General features: G+C 41.7%; 1 protein-coding gene across 1 annotated transcript in view; it reads left to right on the top strand.

The window, feature by feature from the left end:
* SMU1 (SMU1 DNA replication regulator and spliceosomal factor) overlaps positions 1–14620 on the top strand; it is a 50284-nt gene extending 35664 nt beyond the window's left edge. The window contains exons 11-13 of the mRNA XM_053570757.1: positions 848–1015; positions 13321–13473; positions 14098–14620. Coding sequence (XP_053426732.1) covers positions 848–1015; positions 13321–13473; positions 14098–14196 — 420 coding nt within the window. The 3' untranslated portion in view covers positions 14197–14620. The remainder of the gene's footprint in view (positions 1–847; positions 1016–13320; positions 13474–14097) is intronic.
* Positions 14621–21361: the final 6741 nt, after the last annotated feature.

Here is a 21361-nt window from a genome sequence, read left to right on the forward strand (position 1 = left end):
ACTGTATATAACAATACTGGGTCTTTTATTGGACTTAAAATCAAGTTAGGAAGCTTTGTTTCTGAGTTAATTTTACTCTTTTTTTTTTTTTTTTTTTGAGACAGAGTGCCTCAAGCCGTGACCCTGGGTAGAGTGCTCTGGCATCACAGCTCACAGCAACCTCCAACTCCTGGGCTCAAGCAATTCTCCTGCCTCCACCTCCCAAGTAGCTGGGACCACAGGCACCTCCCACAACGCCTGGCTATTTTTTTGGTTGCAACCATCATTGTTTGGCTGGCCTGGGCTGGATTCGAATCTGCCAGCTCAGGTGTTTGTGGCTGGCGCCTTAGCCGCTTGAGCCACAGGCGCCAGGCCAATTTTACTCTTTTTTTTTTTTTTTTTGATACAGAGTTGCACTGGGTAGAGTGCTATGATGTCATAGCTCACTCAAACTCTTGGCTTGGTCCTCTTGCCTTAGCCTTTTAAGTAGCTGGGACACAGGCATGTGCCACTATACCCAGCTAGATTTTTTTTTTTTTTTTTTTTGGTTTTTGGCCGGGGCTGGGTTTGAACCCACCACCTCTGGCATATGGGACCGGCACCCTACTCCTTGAGCCACAGACACCGCCCTTTTTATTGTTTTTTTAATAGAGATGGGATCATGTTCTTGCTCAGGCTTATTTTGAACTCATGAGCTCAAGTAACCCCCCTACCTTGGCCTCTCAAGAGTGCTAGGATTACAGGGATAAACCATAGCGGCTAGCCAATTTTACTCTTTTTTAGTAACCTGTTTTTTAATTTTTTAAACATTAAAACTAGAAATTCTTATACCCTAAAAATATTTATGCCTCAAATTTTTGTCTGATAGATCTGGAATATGAAGACCACAGAATGTTCAAATACCTTTAAATCCCTGGGCAGCACCGCTGGAACAGACATTACGGTCAACAGTGTGATCCTGCTTCCTAAAAACCCAGAGCACTTTGTGGTGTGTAACAGATCAAACACAGTTGTCATCATGAACATGCAAGGCCAGGTGAGTGCTTAGGAAGTAGTACCTTTACACAGGACCTCTGGGCCACTCCCAAATTAGCATGTCCTGGTCTTGAGCTTCCCAGTAACCAAATATGGATTCACCACTCTGTAAACCATATAAGCTCTTCAGACATTCGTTTATAGCTCTATAAAAACGTCTTCGATATTTCAAATGTAGTCTCCTTTCCCTTGGAAGTTTGTATATTATGCTATTTTCTTTTGTTTTTTGTAGAGACAGAGTCTCACTGTACCGCCCTCCAGTAGAGTGCTGTGGCGTCACACGGCTCACAGCAACCTCTAACTCTTGGGCTTACGCGATTCTCTTGCCTCAGCCTCCCGAGCAGCTGGGACCACAGGCACCCGCCACAACACCCGGCTATTTTTTGTTGCAGTTTGGCTGGGGCTGGGTCTGAACCCGCCACCCTCAGCATATTCGGCCGGCGCCTTACTCACTGAGCCACAGGCGCTGCCCATGCTGTTTCTTTTTAATCCTTAGATAAATGAGGCTTTCCCTTAAAACCTCACTTAAGATTTTAAGATAGTAGTCTTTGAGTTAGGGAGATATGATGTGGTGTGGGTTACTAACTTGAGGCAACTTTTAGCTTTCAATCAGGACACCTGCAGAGTTCCCAAGGAATCACTTCAATGGACTGTGAGGTATCACTAGGAGCTTTTGAAACATGAGGTTGAGGTTTGGGGCCTTTAACATGTGTCCTGGGTGCTACTGAAATGTTGGCCTGGGCACTTAGAGAATTTGCTGAGCATAGAGAAGACCCAGTGGGTAGTATGTAGTATTCTGTCTTTGTATATCCTTTGCCTCCTGTAACTGATGAAGTAGTAGTTCATAACCACGGCTGAGAGGGCTGGTCTGCAGTGTCTGTTAGGCTTTAGCTGCTTAGTGCATCTGCTGAGCACACTTCATAGTTCTCTATGAAGTCATAGTCTCTCTATGACTTTTTTTTGAGACAGTCTCACTATGTTGCCCTCCGTAGAGTGCGATGGTGTCACAGCTCACAGCAACCTCTAACCCTTGGGCTTACGCGATTCTCTTGCCTCAACCTCCAAAGTAGCTGAGACTACAGGTGCCCGCCACAACGCCTGGCTATTTTTTGTTGCAGTTGTCATGGTTGTTTTCGTTGACAGGGCTGGGTTCAAACCCACCAGCCTTGGTGTATGTGGCTGGTGCTGTAACCACTGTGCTATGGGCGCTGAGCCTCTGCTTAACTTTTTAAAGACTTTATTTTGAAAAAATAATTTTAGATTCACTTAGAAGTTACAAAAATTGTACAGAAAGTTCCTGTGTTCTCTTCTCCCAGCTTCCTCTAATGATAATATTTTATGTAACCATAGTATAATTATCAAAACTAGGAAATTGGGGGCGGCGCCTGTGGCTCAGTGAGTAGGGCGCCGGCCTCATATACCGAGGGTGGCGGGTACAAACCCAGCTCCGGCCAAACTGCAACAAAAAAATAGCTGGGCGTTGTGGCGGGTGCCTGTAGTCCCAGCTGCTCAGGAGGCTGAGGCAAGAGAATCATGTAGGCCCAAGAGCTGGAGGTTGCTGTGAGCCGTGTGACGCCACGGCACTCTACCGAGGGTGGTACAGTGAGCTCTACCAAAAAAAAAAAAAAAAAACTAGGAAATTGGGCAGCGCCTGTGGCTCAGTAGGTAGGACACCGGCCCCATGTATTGGGGTTGGCGAGTTTGAACCCAGCCCCAGCCAAACTGCAACAAAAAACAGCTGGGTGTTGTGGCAGGCACCTTTAGTCCCAGCTACTCGGGAGGCTGAGGCAAGAGAATCGCCTAAGCCCAGGAGTTGGAGGTTGCTGTGAGCTATGATGCCATTGCCCTCTACCAAGGACGATAAAGTGAGACTGTCTCTGAAAAAAAAAAAAAAACCTAGGAAATTGATGTAGGTACAATTATTGACTTAATTACACATTTTATTTGGATTTCACCAGTTTTTACATGCATTCATTTTTTTTTTTTTTTTGAGGCAGGAATGCAGTAGTTCATTACATGTATAGATTCATGGAACCACCACCACAGTCAGGATCCAGAACTATTTCATCAGCCCCGAAGAAATACTCTTATGTAACTTCTTTATTGTCATATGTAGCCCACAGCCCTAACCCCTGGTAACCACTGATCAGTTTTCCATTGTTATAATTTTGTCTTTTTTTTTTGAGACAGAGCCTCAAGCTGTTGCCCTGGATAGAGTGCTATAGCATCACAGCTCACAGCAACCGCCAACTCCTGGGTTTAAGTGATTCTCCTGCCTCTGCCTCCCAAGTAGCTGGGACTACAGGCACCTTCCACAATTCCCAGCTATTTTTTGGTTGCTGCTGTCGTTGTTTGGTGGGCCCAGGCTGGATTCGAACCTGTCAGCTCAGGTATATGTGGCTGGCGCCATAGTCGCTTGAGCCATAGGCGCTGAACCAATTTTGTCATTTTTTTTTATTTTTAAATTTTTAGTATCAACCAAGAAGCAGCAATGAGGACTTTATTTTATAGAGCAGTTTTATGTACACAACAAAATTGAGCAGAAGGTACAGTTTTTCCATATAATCCATGTATAGTTTGAGGCAAGGTTATGATCGTGTCCATCCCCAAGATACTGTGCATTGTACCTGTTAAGTGTGAATTTACCCATCCCCTCCTCGCTCCTCCCACTCTTGATTTCTATTGAATTTTACTACCATATATGCACATGCATGTTGCTCATTTAGTTCCAATTTTTTTTTTTTTTTTTGCTGGCCGTGGCTGTGTTTGAACCCACCACCTCCAGCATATGGGGCTGGCATCCTATTCCTTTGAGCCATAGACACAACCCCATTTTGTTCCAATTTAAAAGTGAGCACATGTGGTGTTTGTTTTTCCATTCCTGTGACACTTCACTTAGGAGGATGGTCTCCTGTTACATTTGGGTTGTTACTAAGGGTATTAGGTCACCATTTTTTTTTTTTTAATGTCTGATTAATACTCTATGGTATACATATACCACATTTTATTAATCCACTTATGTATTGATGGAATGTGGGTTGCTTCCACATCTTTGTGATTGTGAATTTTGCTGCTATGAACATTTGGGTACAAGTGCCTTTTTATAGAATACCTTTTTTCTTTTGGGTAAATACCCAGTAGTGAGATTGCTAGATCAAATGATAGATCTACTTTTAGTTCTTTGAGGTACCTCCATATTACTTTCCATAGAGGTTATACTAGTTTGCAGTCCCACCAACAGCGTATAGTTTTTCCTTTCTCTCTGCATCCACACCAGCATCTGTTGTTTGGCACTTCTGTATAAAAGCCATCGTCACTGGATTTAGGTGTTATCTGAAATGAGGTGGTTTTGATTTGCATTTCCCTGAAGATTAGATTCATTGAGCATTTTTTCATATGTTTATTAACTATTAGTCCATCTTCTTTTGAAAAGCTTTTGTTCATGTATTTTGCCCACTTTTTAACTGGGTTGTTTTATGTTTTCGTGCTGATTTACATGAGTTCTTTGTATATTCTTGTTATTAGCCTTTTATGATATGTATAGCACGAAAACACAGTAGTGCTTCCATTGTTGACTACCCCCCTACACTGACTACCTCAAGTTGATCTAATTGTCTTTCTTTTTTTTGAGACACAGTCTTATTCTGTTGCCCTGGGTAGAGTTCTGTGGCATTATCATATCTCACAGCAACTTCAGTCTCTTGGGTTTAGGTGATCCTCTTGCCTCAGCCTCCCAAGTAGCTGGGAATACAGGTGCCAGGTAGTTTTTTCTATTTTTAGTAGAGATGGGGTCTCGCTCTTGCTCATGCTGGTTTTGAACTCCTGAGCTCAAGCAGTCTACCTATGTCAGCCCCTCAAAGTGCTAGGATTATAGGCATGAGCCACTGTGTCCAGCTTGTTTTTGTTTCTATTATGTGATGAATTATGTTTATAGATTTGCATATTTTGAACTATTCTTGCAGCTCGGGGATGAATCCCCACTTGATTATAGTGGATTGTTTTATTGATGTGCAGCTGAATTTGGTTTGCTAGGATTTTTGTTGAGAATTTTTGCATAGAAATTCGTAAGGGATGTTGGTCTGTAGTTTTTTTGTTGTTGTGTCTTTTCCTGGCTTTGGTATCAAGGGTAATACTGGCTTCATAGAAAGAGTTGAAAGTATTTCTTCCTTTTTGACATAATGAAGTAATTTCTGCAGTATAGGTACCAGGTCTTTGTAGGAATGGTAAAATTTGGCTGTGAAACCATCTGGTCCAGGACTTCTTTTTGTGGGGAGGTTTTTTTTATTTTTGTTTGAATTTTGTTATTTGATACTAGTCTGTAGGGAATTCTGTTTCTTCCTAATTGAGCCTAGAAAGGTTGTGTGTTTCCAAGAATTTATCCATTTCCTCCGTGATTTCATGTCTGTGTATGTGGAGATTGTTGTAGTATTCAGAGGTGCTATTTTGTATTTCTGTATATCATTTGTGACTTTTCATTTTTCATTTCTGATTGGGCTTATTAGGATCCTTTCTTTCCTGTTTCTTGTTAACCTAGCGAGAACTCTGTTAATTTTTTTTTTCAACTTTGATCCATATTTAATAACAGCAATTTGCTCAGCATGTAAATCTTCACTAGAACAATGGAGACCAACAATTTTCATATTTTTCACCACCACAAGACCAGTTCTCTTCACCTACATTAAGATATAAAAAAAAAAGATATAGTTATATCTTTTAAGATATCTTTTAAGATAAGTTATATCTTATAAGATAGTTATAGTATCTAAAGGTCGTATCACAGATTATACTTGATTTATTAATAAAAGGAAAGTTTTGTTTAGTACTTTATCTGATGAGTTTATATGAAAGCACATTTCTCATCAGATCCAAAAAAATTTCTGAAAATTTGGTGCTGACTTTAGACCAGAAATTTCTTTTTTTTTTTTTTTTTGTAGAGACAGAGTCTCACTTTATGGCCCTCGGTAGAGTGCCGTGGCCTCACACAGCTCACAGCAACCTCCAACTCCTGGGCTTAAGCGATTCTCTTGCCTCAGCCTCCCGAGTAGCTGGGACTACAGGCGCCCGCCACAACGCCCGGCTATTTTGTTGTTGTTGTTGTTGTTGTTGTTGTTGCAGTTTGGCCGGGGCTGGGTTTAAACCCGCCACCCTCGGCATATGGGGCCGGCGCCCTGCTCACTGAGCCACAGGCGCCGCCCTAGACCAGAAATTTCTACATCTAAGCTCTACTAACTGGATAATTAAACATGCAATTATCATTAATTTGTTTTAGTGAAAGATGAACACTTTTGAACATAGAGAGGGGCAAAAACGGGGCCAATTTGACTTACAGTTGCTTTTCTGCTACCATTTTGCTTTAAGCTTCTAGATGGTAATAAAGAAAAATTTCAAAAATCCTGATTAAACACATGGATAAATAAAGCCCAGAGAGTTTATATGACTTTTAAATATTAACTAAAATAAAATTAAAAACTAAAATAAATAAATCTAAAAACTGGGTGTAGAATAGTGGCAGTCTACACTAATACAGTTGGGTCCTACCTACTACAAGTACACAGATTATTTATTTTTTTATTTTATTATTAAATCATAGCTGTGTACATTAATGCAATCATGGGGCACCATACACTGGTTTTATAGACCATTTGACACATTTTCATCACACTGGTTACCATAGCCTTCCTGGCATTTTCTTAGTGTTAAGACATTTATATTCTACATTTACTAAGTTTCACATATACCCTTGTAAGAAGCACCGCACGTGTAATCCCACCAATCACCCTCCCTCTGCCCATCCTCCCCCCTCCCTCCACTCCCTCTCCCCCTTCCCCATTTTCTTATAACTGGGTTATAGCTTTCATATGAAAGCCATAAATTAGTTTCATAGTAGGGCTGAGTACACTGGATACTTTTTCTTCCATTCTTGAGATACTTTACTAAGAAGAATATGTTCCAGCTCCATCCATGTAAACATGAAAGAGGTAAAGTCTCCATTTTTCTTTAAGGCTGCATAATATTCCATGGTGTACATGCACCATAATTTATTAATCCATTTGTAGATCGATGGGCACTTGGGCTTTTTCCATGACTTAGCAATTATGAATTCGGTTGCAATAAATATTCTGGTACAAATATCTTTGTTATAATGTGATTTTTGGTCTTCTGGGTATATACCTAGTAGAGGAATTACAGGATCGAATAGCAGGTCTATTTTTAGATCTCGAAGTGTTCTCCAAACATCTTTCCAAAAGGAATGTATTAATTTGCCTTCCCACCAGCAGTGCAGAAGTGTTCCCTTTTCTCCACATCCACTCCAACATCTCTGGTCTTGGGATTTTGTGATATGGGCTAATCTTACTGGAGTTAGATGACATCTCAAAGTAGTTTTGATTTGCATTTCTCTGATGATTAAAGATGATGAGCATTTTTTCATGTCTGTAGGCCGTGTGCCTGTCTTCTTCAGAGAAATTTCTCTTCAAGTCCTTTGCCCAGCCTGCGATGGGATCACTTGTTCTTTTCTTGCTTATACGTTTGAGTTCTCTCTGGATTCTGGTTATTAAACCTTTGTCAGAGACATAACCTGCAAATATCTTTCCCATTCTGAGGGCTGTCTATTTGCTTTACTTACTGTGTTCTTGGCTGTGCAGAAGCTTTTTAGTTTGATCAGGTCCCAGTAGTATATTTTTGAAGGTGCTCCAATTGCCCGGGGCATCCTCCTCATAAAATATTCACCCAGACCGATTTCTTCAAGAGTTTTCCCGGCACTCTCTTCTAGTATTTTTATAGTTTCATGTCTTAAGTTTAAATCTTTAATCCAGTAAGAGTCTATCTTAGTTAATGGTGAAAGGTGTAGGTCCAGTTTCAGTCTTCTGCAGGTTGCCAGCCAGTTCACCCAGCACCATTTGTTAAATAGGGAATCTTTTCCCCATTGAATGTTTTTCATTGGCTTGTCAAAGATTAAATAACAGTAAGTTGCTGGATTCATCTCTTGGTTCTCTATTCTGTTCCATACATCTACCTCTCTGTTTTTGTGCCAATACTATGCTGTTTTGGTCACTATCAATTTATAGTATAGTCTGAGGTCCAGTAGCGTGATTCCTCCTGCTTTGTTTTTATTTCTGAGTAATGTCTTGGCTATTCGAGGCTTTTTCTGATTCTATATAAAACAAAGTATTATTTTTTTCAAGATCTTTAAAGTATGACAGTGGAGCTTTAATAGGGATTGCATTAAAATTGTATATTTCTTTGGGTAATATGGACATTTTAACAATGTTGATTCTTCCCAGCCATGAGCATGGTATGTTTTTCCATTTGTTAACATTTTCAGCTGTTCTTTTCTTAGAGTTTCATAGTTCTCTTTATGGAGATCTTTCACGTCCTTTGTTAGATAAACTCCCAAATACTTCATCTTCTTTGGCACTACTGTTTTTTATCAGGAGATAGTCTGGCTACTTCTTCATTATCTCCTAAGGATCCATGCTTTCCTTCTTCATTTTTCTGAGACTTTTGCCTTTGGGCTTCTGCTGGGAAGAGCTCCATCCAGAGACTGAGCAGGGTGAATAAATTGACTTTAGAAAGTCTTGGTATTTGACCGGTCATGCTACCGGTCTGCGTGCTGACAGAGTGCCTGGCCTCCGCGGTCTCAAGACTTTGCATCTGGGGCGGTGCCTGTGGCTCAGTGAGTAGGGCGCTGGCCCCATATGCCGAGGGTGGCGGGTTCAAACCCAGCCCCAGCCAAACTGCAACAAAAAAAATAGCCGGGCATTGTGGCGGGCACCTGTAGTCCCAGCTACTCGGGAGGCTGAGGCAAGAGAATCGCGTAAGCCCAAGAGTTAGAGGTTGCTGTGAGCCATGTGATGTCACGGCACTCTACCTGAGGGCAGTACAGTGAGACTCTGTCTCTACAAAAAAAAAAAAAAAAAAAAGACTTTGCATCTGCCCTGCTCCCTTCATCCCAAGCCCAGCGTCCTGTGCTGCCCAAGAAACCTCTCCCTGTGAGGCGTGATCATGGCCTCAGCCGCCCCACCCTCCGAACTCTGTTAATTTTGTTCATCTTTTCAGAGAATCAACATTTTGTTTCATTAGTGTTCTGTATAGTTCTTTTGTTATCAATTTCATTTAGTTCTGCTCTGAGCTTAGTTGTTTCTTGTCTTCTGCTGAGTTTGGGATTGGTTTGCTCTTCCTTTTCCAATTCCTTGAGACAATTCATTAGATTGTTGATTTGTGATCTTTTGGATGTAGGCATTTATAGAAATGGATTTTTCTGACTGCTTTTGGTGACTCTCACAGATTTTGCTAACTTCTGTCCCCTTTGTCATTTAGTTCAAAGAATCTTATGATTTCCATCATAATTTCCTCCTTGACCCCACTGTCCTTCAGCAATTGGTTTTTTTAGTTTCTATGATTTTGTATAGAGATGAGCATTTCTGTTGGAATTGATTTCTTATTTTATTCCACTATAGTCTGAGAAGATACATGGTATAATGTCTATTTTTTAATATTTGTTGAGACATGTTTTGTGGCCTGGGATGTGATCAATCTTAGAGAATGTTTCATGAGCTGGTGAGAAGAAGGTATAGTCAGTGTTTTTCTGGTAGAAAGTTCTGTAAATGTCTGTCAGACCTGTTTGTTCTAGAGTTCTGTTTTGAGTCCATCGTTTCTTTGCTATTTTCTGCTTGGAAGATCTGTCCTGTACTGTCAGTGGGGTGTTAAAGTCTCCAGCTGTTGTGATGCTGCTATTTATCATTTTATTTAGATCACCAAGTATGTCTGCTTTATGAATCTGGGTACACCTGTGTTAGGAACGTAACTATTTAGGAGTGTTAAGTCTTCTTGTTGAATTGTTCCCTACACCATTATGTAGTGACTATCTTTATCTTTTGTTGGCTTAAAGTCCATTATCTGATATGAGAATGACTATACCAGCATTTTTGCTGTTTCCATTTGCATGGAATATTGTTTTCCATCCCTTCACCTTGAATCCTTTAGCTTTTAAGTGATTTTGTTAATGCATCTTCAAGGGGGGGTGGTTTCAACATTGCTCGCCATTCAGAAACCCAACCCTGAGATGATGAGGATTGTCAAGGAAGAAAGGATTTATTGCAAGAGGTGCATCTGCCAAGAAGGGGTGGTATGGACTGCCTCAAATCCATCAGGGTTTTTTCTGGAGGTGAAAATGAATAATGCATAAGGGAGTTAACATCATCACATGTTTGGGATAGAATACAGGGAACACAAGCTCAGTGAGAAATCGTGCTAGTACATACATCCCATGAACAAAAACTGATGGATAAATCCCTTCCACGGTGGGGATTTTGTATTATAATGAGCTAGGGGTTAATACTGGTCATTCTTTCAGTCTTTTGCATAGGCTTAGTGAATCCTTGGGCATATCGCTTATCTTGTCTTTTATGGACAGCAGCTGGTGTAAAACTTTGTACTTACCTCCTAGCTGCAGGGAGGTTCTGCCATTCTTGGGAAAAAAACTCAGAAGGGAATGCATCAGTGCAACAGAAAGTTATAAAGTTTTGGTCAGCAATTTTTTTTTTTTTTTTTTAGAGACAGGGTCTAACTTTGTTGCCCTCAGTAGAGTGCTGTGTCATCACAGCTCACAGCAACCTCCAACTCTTGGGCTTAGGTGATTCTCTTGTCTCAGCCTCCCAAGTAGCTAGGACTACAGGCGCCTACCACAACACCTGGCTATTTTTTTGTTGCAGTTTGGCTGGGACCGGGTTTGAACCTGCCATCCTCGCATGGGGCCAGCACCCTACGCACTGAGCCACAGGTGCTGCCCCTGGTCAGCAGTTCTTACTGGCCTGGGAACTTGAAGCATAAGAGAAGTAAAAAATAAATACAAAATGTTTTCTTGCTGGCTCAGTGCCTATAGCACAGTGGTTATGGCGCCAGCCACATGCACCCAGGGTGGCAGGTTTGAACCCAGCTGGGGCCAGCTAAACAATAATGATAACTGCAACCAAAAAATAGCCGGGCGTTGTGGCGGGCACCTGTAGTCTCAGCTACTTAGGAGGCTGAGGCGAGAGAATCGCTTAAGCCCAAGAGTTAGAGATTGCTGTGAGCTGTGACTTTACAGCCCTCTACTGAGGGTGACATAATGAGACTCTGTCCAAAGGGAAAATAAAAGTTATCTTGCTTAGGTCGGGCATAGTGGCTCAGGCCTGTAATCTTAGCATTCTGGGAGTTGAGGTGGGTGGATTGCCTGAACTCACAAGTTCGAGACCAGCCTGAGCCAAGGTGAGACCTTGTCTCTAAAAAATAAGAATAGCCAGGTGTTTTGGCAGGTGCCTGTAATTCGAGCTACTCAGGAGGCTGAGGCAAGACAATTGCTTGAGCCCCAGAGTTTGAGGTTGCTGTGAGCTATCTACCAAGGCACTCTACCAAGGGCGACAATTATGTTGATCAGTATATAATGCAGTTCTGAATATTTCCTGCAGGGCAGGGCTGACATTGACAAATTCCCTCATTGTTTGCTTGTCTGAGAAAGGCTTTATTTTTCCCTCATATGAGAAACTTAGGGGTGGCACCCATAGTGCGCAGGCCACATACACTGAGGCTCACGGGTTCGAACCTAGCCCAGGCCTGCTAAACAACAATGGCAACAATAACAACAAAAATAGCTGGGCATTGGGCGGCATGTCTGGCTCATTCGGTAAGGCACTGGCCCCATATACTGAAGGTGGCGGGTTCAAGCCCAGCCCTGGCCAAACTGCAACCAAAAAGTAGCTGGGTGTTGTGGCATGTGCCTCTGGTCCTAGCTATTTGGGAGGCTGAGGCAAGAGAATCCCCTACGCCCAGGAATTGGAGGTTGCTGTGAGCTGTGACGCCACGGCACTCTACTAAGGGTGATAAAGTGAAGCTCTGTCTCTACAAAAAAAAAAAAAAAAAATAGCTGGGCATTGTGGCGAGCTCCTGTAGTCCCAGATACTTGGGAGGCTAAGGCAAGAGAATCACTTAAACCTGAGAGTTTTAGGTTGCTGTGAGTTGTGACACCATGGCACTTTACTGAGGGGTGACATAGTAAGACTCTGTCTCAAAAAAAAAAAAAAGGTTTTGCAGGATACAGAATTCTAGGTTGGCCATTAATCTGTTTGAAAAGACTGAAAATGGGGCTTCAATCCTTTCTGGCTTGTAGTCTCAGTTGAGAAGTCTGCAGTTAGTCTGGTGGGTTTTCCTTTGTAAGTTACCTGATGCTTTTTCCATATCATTTGTAGGAGTTTCTCTTTCATGTTAATTTTGACCTGGGTAGAGTACCATGGTGTCATAGCTCATAGTAACCTCACACTCCTGGGCTGAAGTGATCCTCTTGCCTCAGCCTCCTAAGTGTAACAGGGACTACAGGCATCTGCCACAGTGCCAGCTAGTGATGCCAATTTTCGCCTTTTTGATGACTGTATATTGTAGTAATTGCCTGTTGGTGATGAATCTCCCAGTTTATTGTGCTTCTAGTACCTGTATGTCCAGATTTCTAGTAAGATCTGGGAAATTTCCCTTAAGTATTCCTTCAAATAGGTTTTCCAGCCCTTGTGTATTGTCTGTCTTTTTTTTTTTTTTTTTTTTAAGAGATAAGAGTCTCATTTTGTTGCCTTCGGTAGAGTGCCGTAGCGTCACAGCTCACAGCAACCTCCAACTCCAGGGCTCAAGTGATTCTCCTGCCTCCACCTCCCAAGTAGCTGGGATTACAGACGCCTGCCACAGCGCCCAGCTATTTTTTTGGGTACAGTCGTCATCGTTGTTTAGCGTGCCTGGGCTGGATTTGAACCCACCAGCTCAGGTGTATGTGGCTGGCACCTTAGCCGCTTGAGCTGTAGGCACCGAGCCTTTGTCTGCCACTTTCTTTTTTTTTTTTTTTTGTAGAGACAGAGTCTCACTTTATGGCCCTTTGTAGAGTGCCGTGGCCTCACACAGCTCACAGCAACCTCCAACTCCTGGGCTTAAGCGATTCTCCTGCCTCAGCCTCCCGAGCAGCTGGGACCACAGGTGCCCGCCACAACGCCCAGCTATTTTTTGGTTGCAGTTTGGCCGGGGCTGGGTTTGAACCCGCCACCCTCGGCATATGGGGCTGGCGCCCTACCGACTGAGCCACAGGCGCCGCCCTGTCTGCCACTTTCAATAGCTTGTTTATTAAACTTTTTTTAAGCAAGAGGATTTAAGATATGATGAATGGATGAGAGATCTAATTATAAGTTATAGTAAATGAAAAGTGCAAAGTAATAATGTAAAAATATCAGAATATGGTTGAGCTGTTGCTAATCCAGATGTTTTGTTTTTATCTTGGGGTATGGTGTAATCTAGATTGTCAGAAGCTTCAGCTCTGGTAAAAGAGAAGGTGGAGACTTTGTTTGCTGTGCCCTCTCTCCTCGTGGTGAATGGATCTACTGTGTGGGAGAAGACTTTGTGCTCTACTGTTTCAGCACAGTCACTGGCAAGCTGGAGAGAACTTTGACAGTGAGTGTCTCTAACTAAGATCATCTATAGAAATAATGCTGTGTCTTTCTGCCTCCTGAAGTATATACCTTTTACAGATTGCGGTCAATGTGAAGCTCAGAATAAAAAATGTAATTACAGGTGTTTTATTATTAATTAAAATTAAGGGCCCATAAGTATACAATTAGCTCCTTAGGCCAGCTGTCAGGAAGTCATCTTTCAGTGACCACTTAGCTTTAGGTGTGTATTATGGGTACACATAAAGCAGAGAAGGATGGGAGCTAAATTAGCAGATCCTCCTATGAGTGTAGTAGAGTGATAGTTTGGTACTTTTTTCCATGTTGTTTTGAAGGCATGTTGTACATTATCCTATCAAATTGATTAAGATGTTTGGAAAACATTTAGTTCCATGTTATTAGTCAGCACAAGGAATAATCATGATGCTAGCTGCTGTAACAATCCCCAGATCTCAGTGGCTTAACACAGTAAATTTATTTCTTATTATGTTACAATGTTAGATGAGTTGGAAAACCCTGGTTCATATGTGGAATATGTGACTTCTTCCCTCCCATTCAGCTCTGAAAGTCTCTTCAGAGTGATTTGGTATAGACCCACACACCTAACTCTGTTCTTTACCTGTTCTAGGTTCATGAGAAGGATGTGATTGGTATTGCACATCACCCTCATCAGAATCTGATTGCTACGTACAGTGAAGATGGACTCCTAAAGCTCTGGAAACCCTAATTCAACTTTTCTTTTTAAACTAGCTTGAAAGCATATACTTAAATGAAGACATATTCATGTGATGCCTTTTTTTTTTTTCTTTATTTTTCTTTAGGCCAGCTTTTCTAAGCAAATTGTCTGAATTAGTCACAAGAATCGTTTTGTGAAAATTCATGTTTAAGTAGCAGTTAACCCTTTTTTATATATTTTTAGTTTATCTGCTTTTAACTGTGGCGATCACTTAATGTTTTCATTAATCTTCTCCCTGGAGAGTGAAACACTGATATTTCTAGAAAAAATTGGACTCCTTTGATTATTTGAAGTGTTGATTAAAATGTGCCTCCCAGAGTAAACTTGTAAATAAGGAACTATCCCATATTCAGTAGTTGTGTTCTCTTCCATCTTTTTTTAAAAGATGTTAATAAACTTTATACCTTTCTGGAGACTTTGTTTTTAAAGGTAAATAATTACTCATCTAGTTAATATATTTACTTAGAATTCAGACTGGGGGGGTACATTATTATCCTTGAATTTTAAGTTCAGCATGAAGTGAAATTGAATTCCTGGGAAAGTTAGATAGAGTGACATGTAAATAGACCAGGTAATACCTAGGATGTGGTTTCACTGCCCTCACCCTTCCACTCCTTCTGAGCTGTGCCTTTTCACATATTCAAGTAAACTCCAGGGAATATTTTCTATATCTTCTGGATGGAACTAGTTGTAGGATCTGTTACAAGAAGTCAAAGTTTTAGCATCTCTCTTTTTTTTTTTCTTTCATGTGGAGGAGGATTTGACATTGCAAATGTGCTAACGTTCTGAATAAAAATTAGAAAAAGACCTGAAATTTAGAAGTTACTTTTGCAGTGTAGATCATTACCAGTTAGCTAAACCAAAAAAATTAAAAGCCAACAAAAACCTTGAAAATATGTTACATATGGGTGTCTCTTTCATATTTCAACTGATGATGACATGTGGAGCTACTATGCTGGGCACTATTTCAAGAAAGTGAATTTTTATTTCTATGGGCCTTTTTTAGCCCCCACCTTTTTTTTAGAGACAGAGTTTCATTTTGTCGCCTTCGGTAGAGTGCCGTAGCGTTACAGCTCACAGCAACCTCCAGCTCTTGGGCTTAGGCGATTCTCTTGCCTCAGCCTCCTAAGTAGCTGGGACTACAGGCGCCTGCCACAACACCTGGCTATTTTTGTTGTTGTTGTTGCAGTTTGGCTGGGGCCAGGTTCAAACCCACCACCCTTGGTATATGGGGCCAGCACCGTACTCACTGAGCTACAGGCGCCGCCCTACACCCCCTTTAATATTATTTATTAATATTAAATATATTTAATTTAACACATTAAATATATTTAAATACATTAAATAAATTATAGAGGGCTTATAATTTACCTCTGTGACTTGAAATACACCATGATCTTATGCCTGACATGTAGTAATAATATTGGCGAAATTAATTCTGAACAGCACTACAAATCTATCTTTTCCCAGTCTGATTCTGTAACTACCTTTTTGCCACAAAACCTACAACTTTTTTTTTAATTTAGCATGAAATTTATTCAAATACAGAAAAAGAAAAATTGATAAAACATAGCTATGTTAGATAACATTAATAAAATAGACAACCTCAAGATCACTTACCACATCAAAGAAAGACTAAATTTCAAAATATTATATGTGAAAAAAGAATACCAACATGGATATGAAGGTGATTTTGAATGTACAATTCTAAAGTGCTGACTTGAAAACCACAATAAAATAGAGCGTTTTGAAGGAACTTAAAATTTTAAAATATTATTCAAGAACATATAGAATAATTATTGATAATATATGAATAATAATGTAAGAAGCAAGAAGAATTGTCAAAGAACTGACAGAGGTATCTCAAGCAAATGGTGTTAATACTAGATTTTACCCAAATCTAGTCATTGCTATTCCATTTTAGCTGCTCAGGGATTTAAGAAAACATGAATCTCAAATCATTTCAAAAAATATGAAGTACATAACACATATACACAAAAGGAATTTAAATTGTCAGTTTTGCATATATAATCAAAAATCCTAAGTAAATTAGCAAAAAAAAAACCACCCTCATATAATCAAGTGAGATTCATTCTGGGAATGGAGAAATGGCCCAACATAAATTAATAGAATTTGTTATGCAAGTTAGACAATAGTTATATAGGAGATGAGAATCTTCGTTGGGTTTTGTGTATTATTTTATATTCAGTGACCATGAGAATATTGGTTTTATATTAATTGCTCAATAAATATTATCTGAATGGCTCATTACCAACAGGTGAAGGAATAAAAATCAATGTAAAGTAACAATAGCTAGCATTTTACTGATTGTTTACTGTTTGCCAGGACCTCTTTTAGGTAGGTATTTAAGTAACAACCTAGTAAATTCCCACATCTACCTGTGAAATTGGGTGCAAAATATATAAGCAAACCAAGACATAGAGTTTTGTGGTAGAGCTGAATGAAGCTCAGTGAAGGCCGTCTGGCCCCAAACTCCTAGAAACTATGCTATATGGTTTATAAGGGCAACATGTAAGAAGGGGAATTGATGTGATTTAACATTCATTATTTTAAAAAAATAATCTTCAACAAATTCCCTTGATTAATATACTATAAGGAGGGTTTTTTTTAAGACCCAAAGTAAAATATAATGTAAATAATGTTTATAATAGTATTATGTTGGACCATCATATTAACCACGAAATACTAGAAACATTCTCCATAAAATTGGGAAATAATAATGAATTACTAGAACATTATTTAGGATTCTAGGACTGTTTTGGAGTTTTCTTTTTTCTTTTTTTTATTGTTGGGGATTCATTGAGGGTACAATAAGCCAGGTTACATTGATTGCATTTGGTAGGTAAAGTCCCTCTTGCAATCATGTCTTGTCCCCAGAAGATGTGGCATGCACCAAGGCCCCGAAAACCTACAACTTTTTAGCCCAGGTAATGTCATTTGCTTTCATTAGTATGTTTTTAAAATGCTAGTGGGAGTTGAATAATCATTAGTTCAGGAGCTGCAGTGTGGCATAGCAGCAAGATATTTACTGGACAAACAGGAGACCAGGCAAAGACACCTGGACTGGTTGTCATTAAGTATTTATTTTTTCTTCTTAATAAGATAAGGCATTGGGGGCGGCGCCTGTGGCTCAAGGAGTAGGGCGCCGGTCCCATATGCCGGAGGTGGCAGGTTCAAACCCAGCCCTGGCCAAAAAACCACAAAAAAAAAAAAAAGATAAGGCATTGGGTATAACATGTAAATGCAAATAATGCAAAGTTGTGTCAACTAAAGAACAAAACAGACTTTTAAAGAACCAGTTTTATTCAGAAGTCTTTTTTTTTTTTTTATTCTTTTTTTTTTCTTTTGGCCGGCCTAGGTTTGAACCCACCACCTCCGGCATATGGGACCGGCGCCCTACTCCTTGAGCCACAGTCACCGCCCAGAAGTCTTAAGGATTACAACCTGGGAGTCTTGTAGAGAGTTTCTGTCCCAAAGCAGTGTGGCAGCCCACAGTGGATGAACAGGTGAAGACTCTATGTGTACTCAGAAGTTACATTAGCAAAAGTGCATCAAGGTTTGGGTGTGAGGGAACATCTAGTTATAGATGGTGGAGGTGTGATCAACCTGGACAGACATTATCTTTTTTTTGTGATTTTTTTTGGCCAGGGCTGGGTTTGAACCCGCCACCTCTGGCATATGGGACCGGCGCCCTACTCCTTGAGCCACAGGCGCCGCCCAACATTATCTTATGTACAGGAAGGGACAAGGCTAGAATCCCTGCATTTATCTTTTCTAAATGGCAGTGATTCAGGGGACCTGGGGAACCTGTGCTTTTTCCTGCTTATCATCTTCAAGGCGTTCTTCCAGGGCTGTGCTCAGTCATTGACATGGTTTGGTGAAATTCTGCTGGCAAGGAGAATGAACACACAGTTTCTTAACGTTTGCTACTTAGTCTCATAGTTGAACATGAAAACTTCTGCCTTTAACCCTCGTTAATCTTTCTACAACACCCATTTTGTACAAACCTGGAAACAGTGTTTTATTTATTTTTTTTGGAAACAGTGTTTTAAAAAATGATAACACAGGCTCGGCGCCTGTGGCTCAAGTGGCTAAGGCGCCAGCCACATACACCTGAGCTGGCGGGTTGGAATCCAGCCGGGGCACCAAACGACAATGACGGCTGTAACCCAAAAGTAGCCGGGTGTTGTGGCGGGCGCCTGTAGTCCCAGCCACTTGGGAGGCTGAGGCAGGAGAATCGCTTAAGCCCAGGAGTTGGAGGTTGCTGTGAGCTGTGATGCCACCATACTCTACCCAGGGTGACAGCTTGAAGTTCTGTCTCAAAAAAAAAAAGATAAACGCGCTCTTCACATCAGTTGGCACCTCGCCTTTCTCGGTAAGCCAGACTGGACACAGCTCCAGTAGCTAGGGCGGCTACAACTCCACGACGCTGCCCTCGGGGACAGCCCAGCTCTGACGGCAGCCGGGCAGGCTGCGCACGCGCGGGGCTGACGACAGGGTGGTGGGGTAGGGGATGACACCGCCAGTGTCCCACCTGGGTCTGGGTCTGGAGCACCGCCTACTGGCGAGTAGAAGAGACCTGCTTATCTACCAGAGCCAACTGTCAGGCGCTAGAGACATCTGGTGGCGCCACTGGGTTGTTTTTCCACTTTACAAAATTAGCAGTTGGGCAGCTCCTGTGGCTCAAAGGAGTAGGGCGCCGGCCCCATATGCCCGACGTGGCGGGTTCAAACCCAACCCCGGCCAAAAACTGCAAAAAGAAAAAAAAAAAAAAGGGCGGCTCCTGTGGCTCAAGGATTAGGGCGCCGGTCCCATATGCCGGAGGTGGCGGGTTCAAACCCAGCCCCGGCCAAAAAAAAAAAAAAAAAATTGTCAGCTGCAGCTCGTGTTACAGCCTGGTAGCAGCAGTGCTGCCCACCTGATTTAACTGATACTCTTTTAGCACCCAAAACCCAAACTACACTTGCACAAGCATAAGGACTTTTGTCCTTGTCTCCATCCTCCCCTCCCCCCCAGCTGTTAAATTAGTGACTGCAAAACATTTAAGATAGTATTATGGGATTTTAGGGCAACACCGGTTTTTTGCTCTGTTTTTGTTTTAACAGTGAATAGTATAACCCTGAGGTGCAATTCAGTATTTTATTCACCAGTTGTTTTATTTTTCAACTTATTACTAATAATAGCTTTTGCTGAGCCCGTATTTCTCAGAACTACTCAATGAGGGGGAAGTCTGATTGCCAAAAATACACACAGAGAAACAGGTTTATAGTCGTTAAGCACCTCAGTAACATGATTTGTGTGGAACTCGCAGCAAAAACCCAGTGTGATTCTAAAACTGGATTTCTTTCCTTGCCTTCCTTTTCAGTCTTGCTGTCAGTTTCTTGTCAATTTTTAGGTTTGGAGAGAGACAAAAGATCCATGGATTTTTTCTAAGCAGATTACTGGTAGTGAGATGAGTAGAGCACTACTATCCAAGGAAGCCAAAGAAAAAAGAAAGAGTACTGAATAACAAGAATCTGGATTTTAGTCTGTTATTTCTGTTTGCTTAGGGTACAACAGTGTTTGTTTTTAATTGAGACAGAATCTCATTTTGTCACCCTGGGTAGAGTGCCATGGCGTCATAGCTCATAGCAACCTTGAACTCTTGGGTTCAAGTGATTCTCCTGTCTCAGCCTCCCATGTAGCTGGGACTACAGGTGCTGGCCACAATGGCCAGCTATTTTTTTTTTTTTTTAGCAGGCTTGGGCCCCATTAGAACCCACTAGTCCTGAAGCATGTGGCTGGCACTTTAACCACTGAGCTACGGGCACCCAGCCTAGAACAACGTCCTTAAAGTTACCTGGTAACTTGTTTGAAAGGCAAATACTAAGATCCTATCCCATATCTATAGAATTGGAAAACGGGGTGTGTGTGGTGGGATGCGCAGCAAGCATGCTCAAATTTGGGAGACTGAAGAATAGTTTCCTCAAAAAAGGTGTTTTAGGCCCAATGATGTGGCTTACTCCTGTAATCCCAGTGCTTTTGGCCAAAGCAGGAGGCACCCTTGAGCCCAGGAATTCCAGGCTGCAGTGAGCTATGATGGTGTCACTGCACTCTAGCCTGGGGGACAGAGGAAGACCCTGTCTCTTAAAATAATGTTTTAATTCTTGGTGTTAGTCTCAAAAGGTTGCTGAGAAAACCAAATTTAAATGTTAAAGGTGCAAAACAGCTGGGGTCTGGTGGCTTTGCTGGAGGAGCTCAGGAGTTCAAGACCAGCCTGAGCAAGAGTGAGACACCCATCCCTACTAAAAATAGAAAAAAAAATTAGGGGCGGCGCCTGTGGCTCAGTCGGTAAGGCGCTGGCCCCATATACCGAGGGTGGCGGGTTCAAACCCGACCCTGGCCAAACTGCAACCAAAAGACAGCCGGGCGTTGTGGCGGGCGCCTGTAGTCCCAGCTACTCGGGAGGCTGAGGCAAGAGAATTGCTTAAGCCCAGGAGTTGGAGGTGGCTGTGAGCTGTGTGAGGCCAAGGCACTCTACAGAGGGCCATAAAGTGAGACTCTGTCTCTACAAAAAAAAAAAAAAAAAAACTTAGCTGGGCATTGTGGTGGCTGCCTGTAATCCCAGCTGCTTGGGAGGCTGAGGCAGGAGGATTGCTTGAGCCAAAAAGTTTAAGATTGTTGTGAACTATGATAATGCCACAGCATTCTACTGGGGCAAGGGAGTGAGACTATCTCCCCCCTCCCCAAAAAGTGCAAGACAAACTTTTTTTTTTGTAGAGACAAAGTCTCACTTTATGGCCCTCGGTGGAGTGCTGTGGCCTCACACAGCTCACAGCAACCTCCAACTCCTGGGCTTAAGCGATTCTCTTGCCTCAGCCTCCCAAGCAGCTGGGACTACAGGCGCCCGGCAAGACAAACTCTTAAAATAGCATTTTTGGAGCAGCTTGTGAGGCATTCTCATTGTGTGTTCACAGCTACATTTCCCACTATTTCAAGAAAAGTGATATGAAGTATATATTCAAATTAAGAAGTTGTCTGGTTTGAGCTTGCTTAAACTTGTAATAGCAATCGGTGAGCTGCCCTCCTTTGACCTTCCATAGCAATCTTATAGTGGTATCACTCTGTTTCAGGTCAATGTATCTCCTTGGTGTTT

The sequence above is a fragment of the Nycticebus coucang genome, chromosome 2 (genome assembly GCF_027406575.1).
Source record: "Nycticebus coucang isolate mNycCou1 chromosome 2, mNycCou1.pri, whole genome shotgun sequence".
NCBI classification, from domain to species: domain Eukaryota; kingdom Metazoa; phylum Chordata; class Mammalia; order Primates; family Lorisidae; genus Nycticebus; species Nycticebus coucang.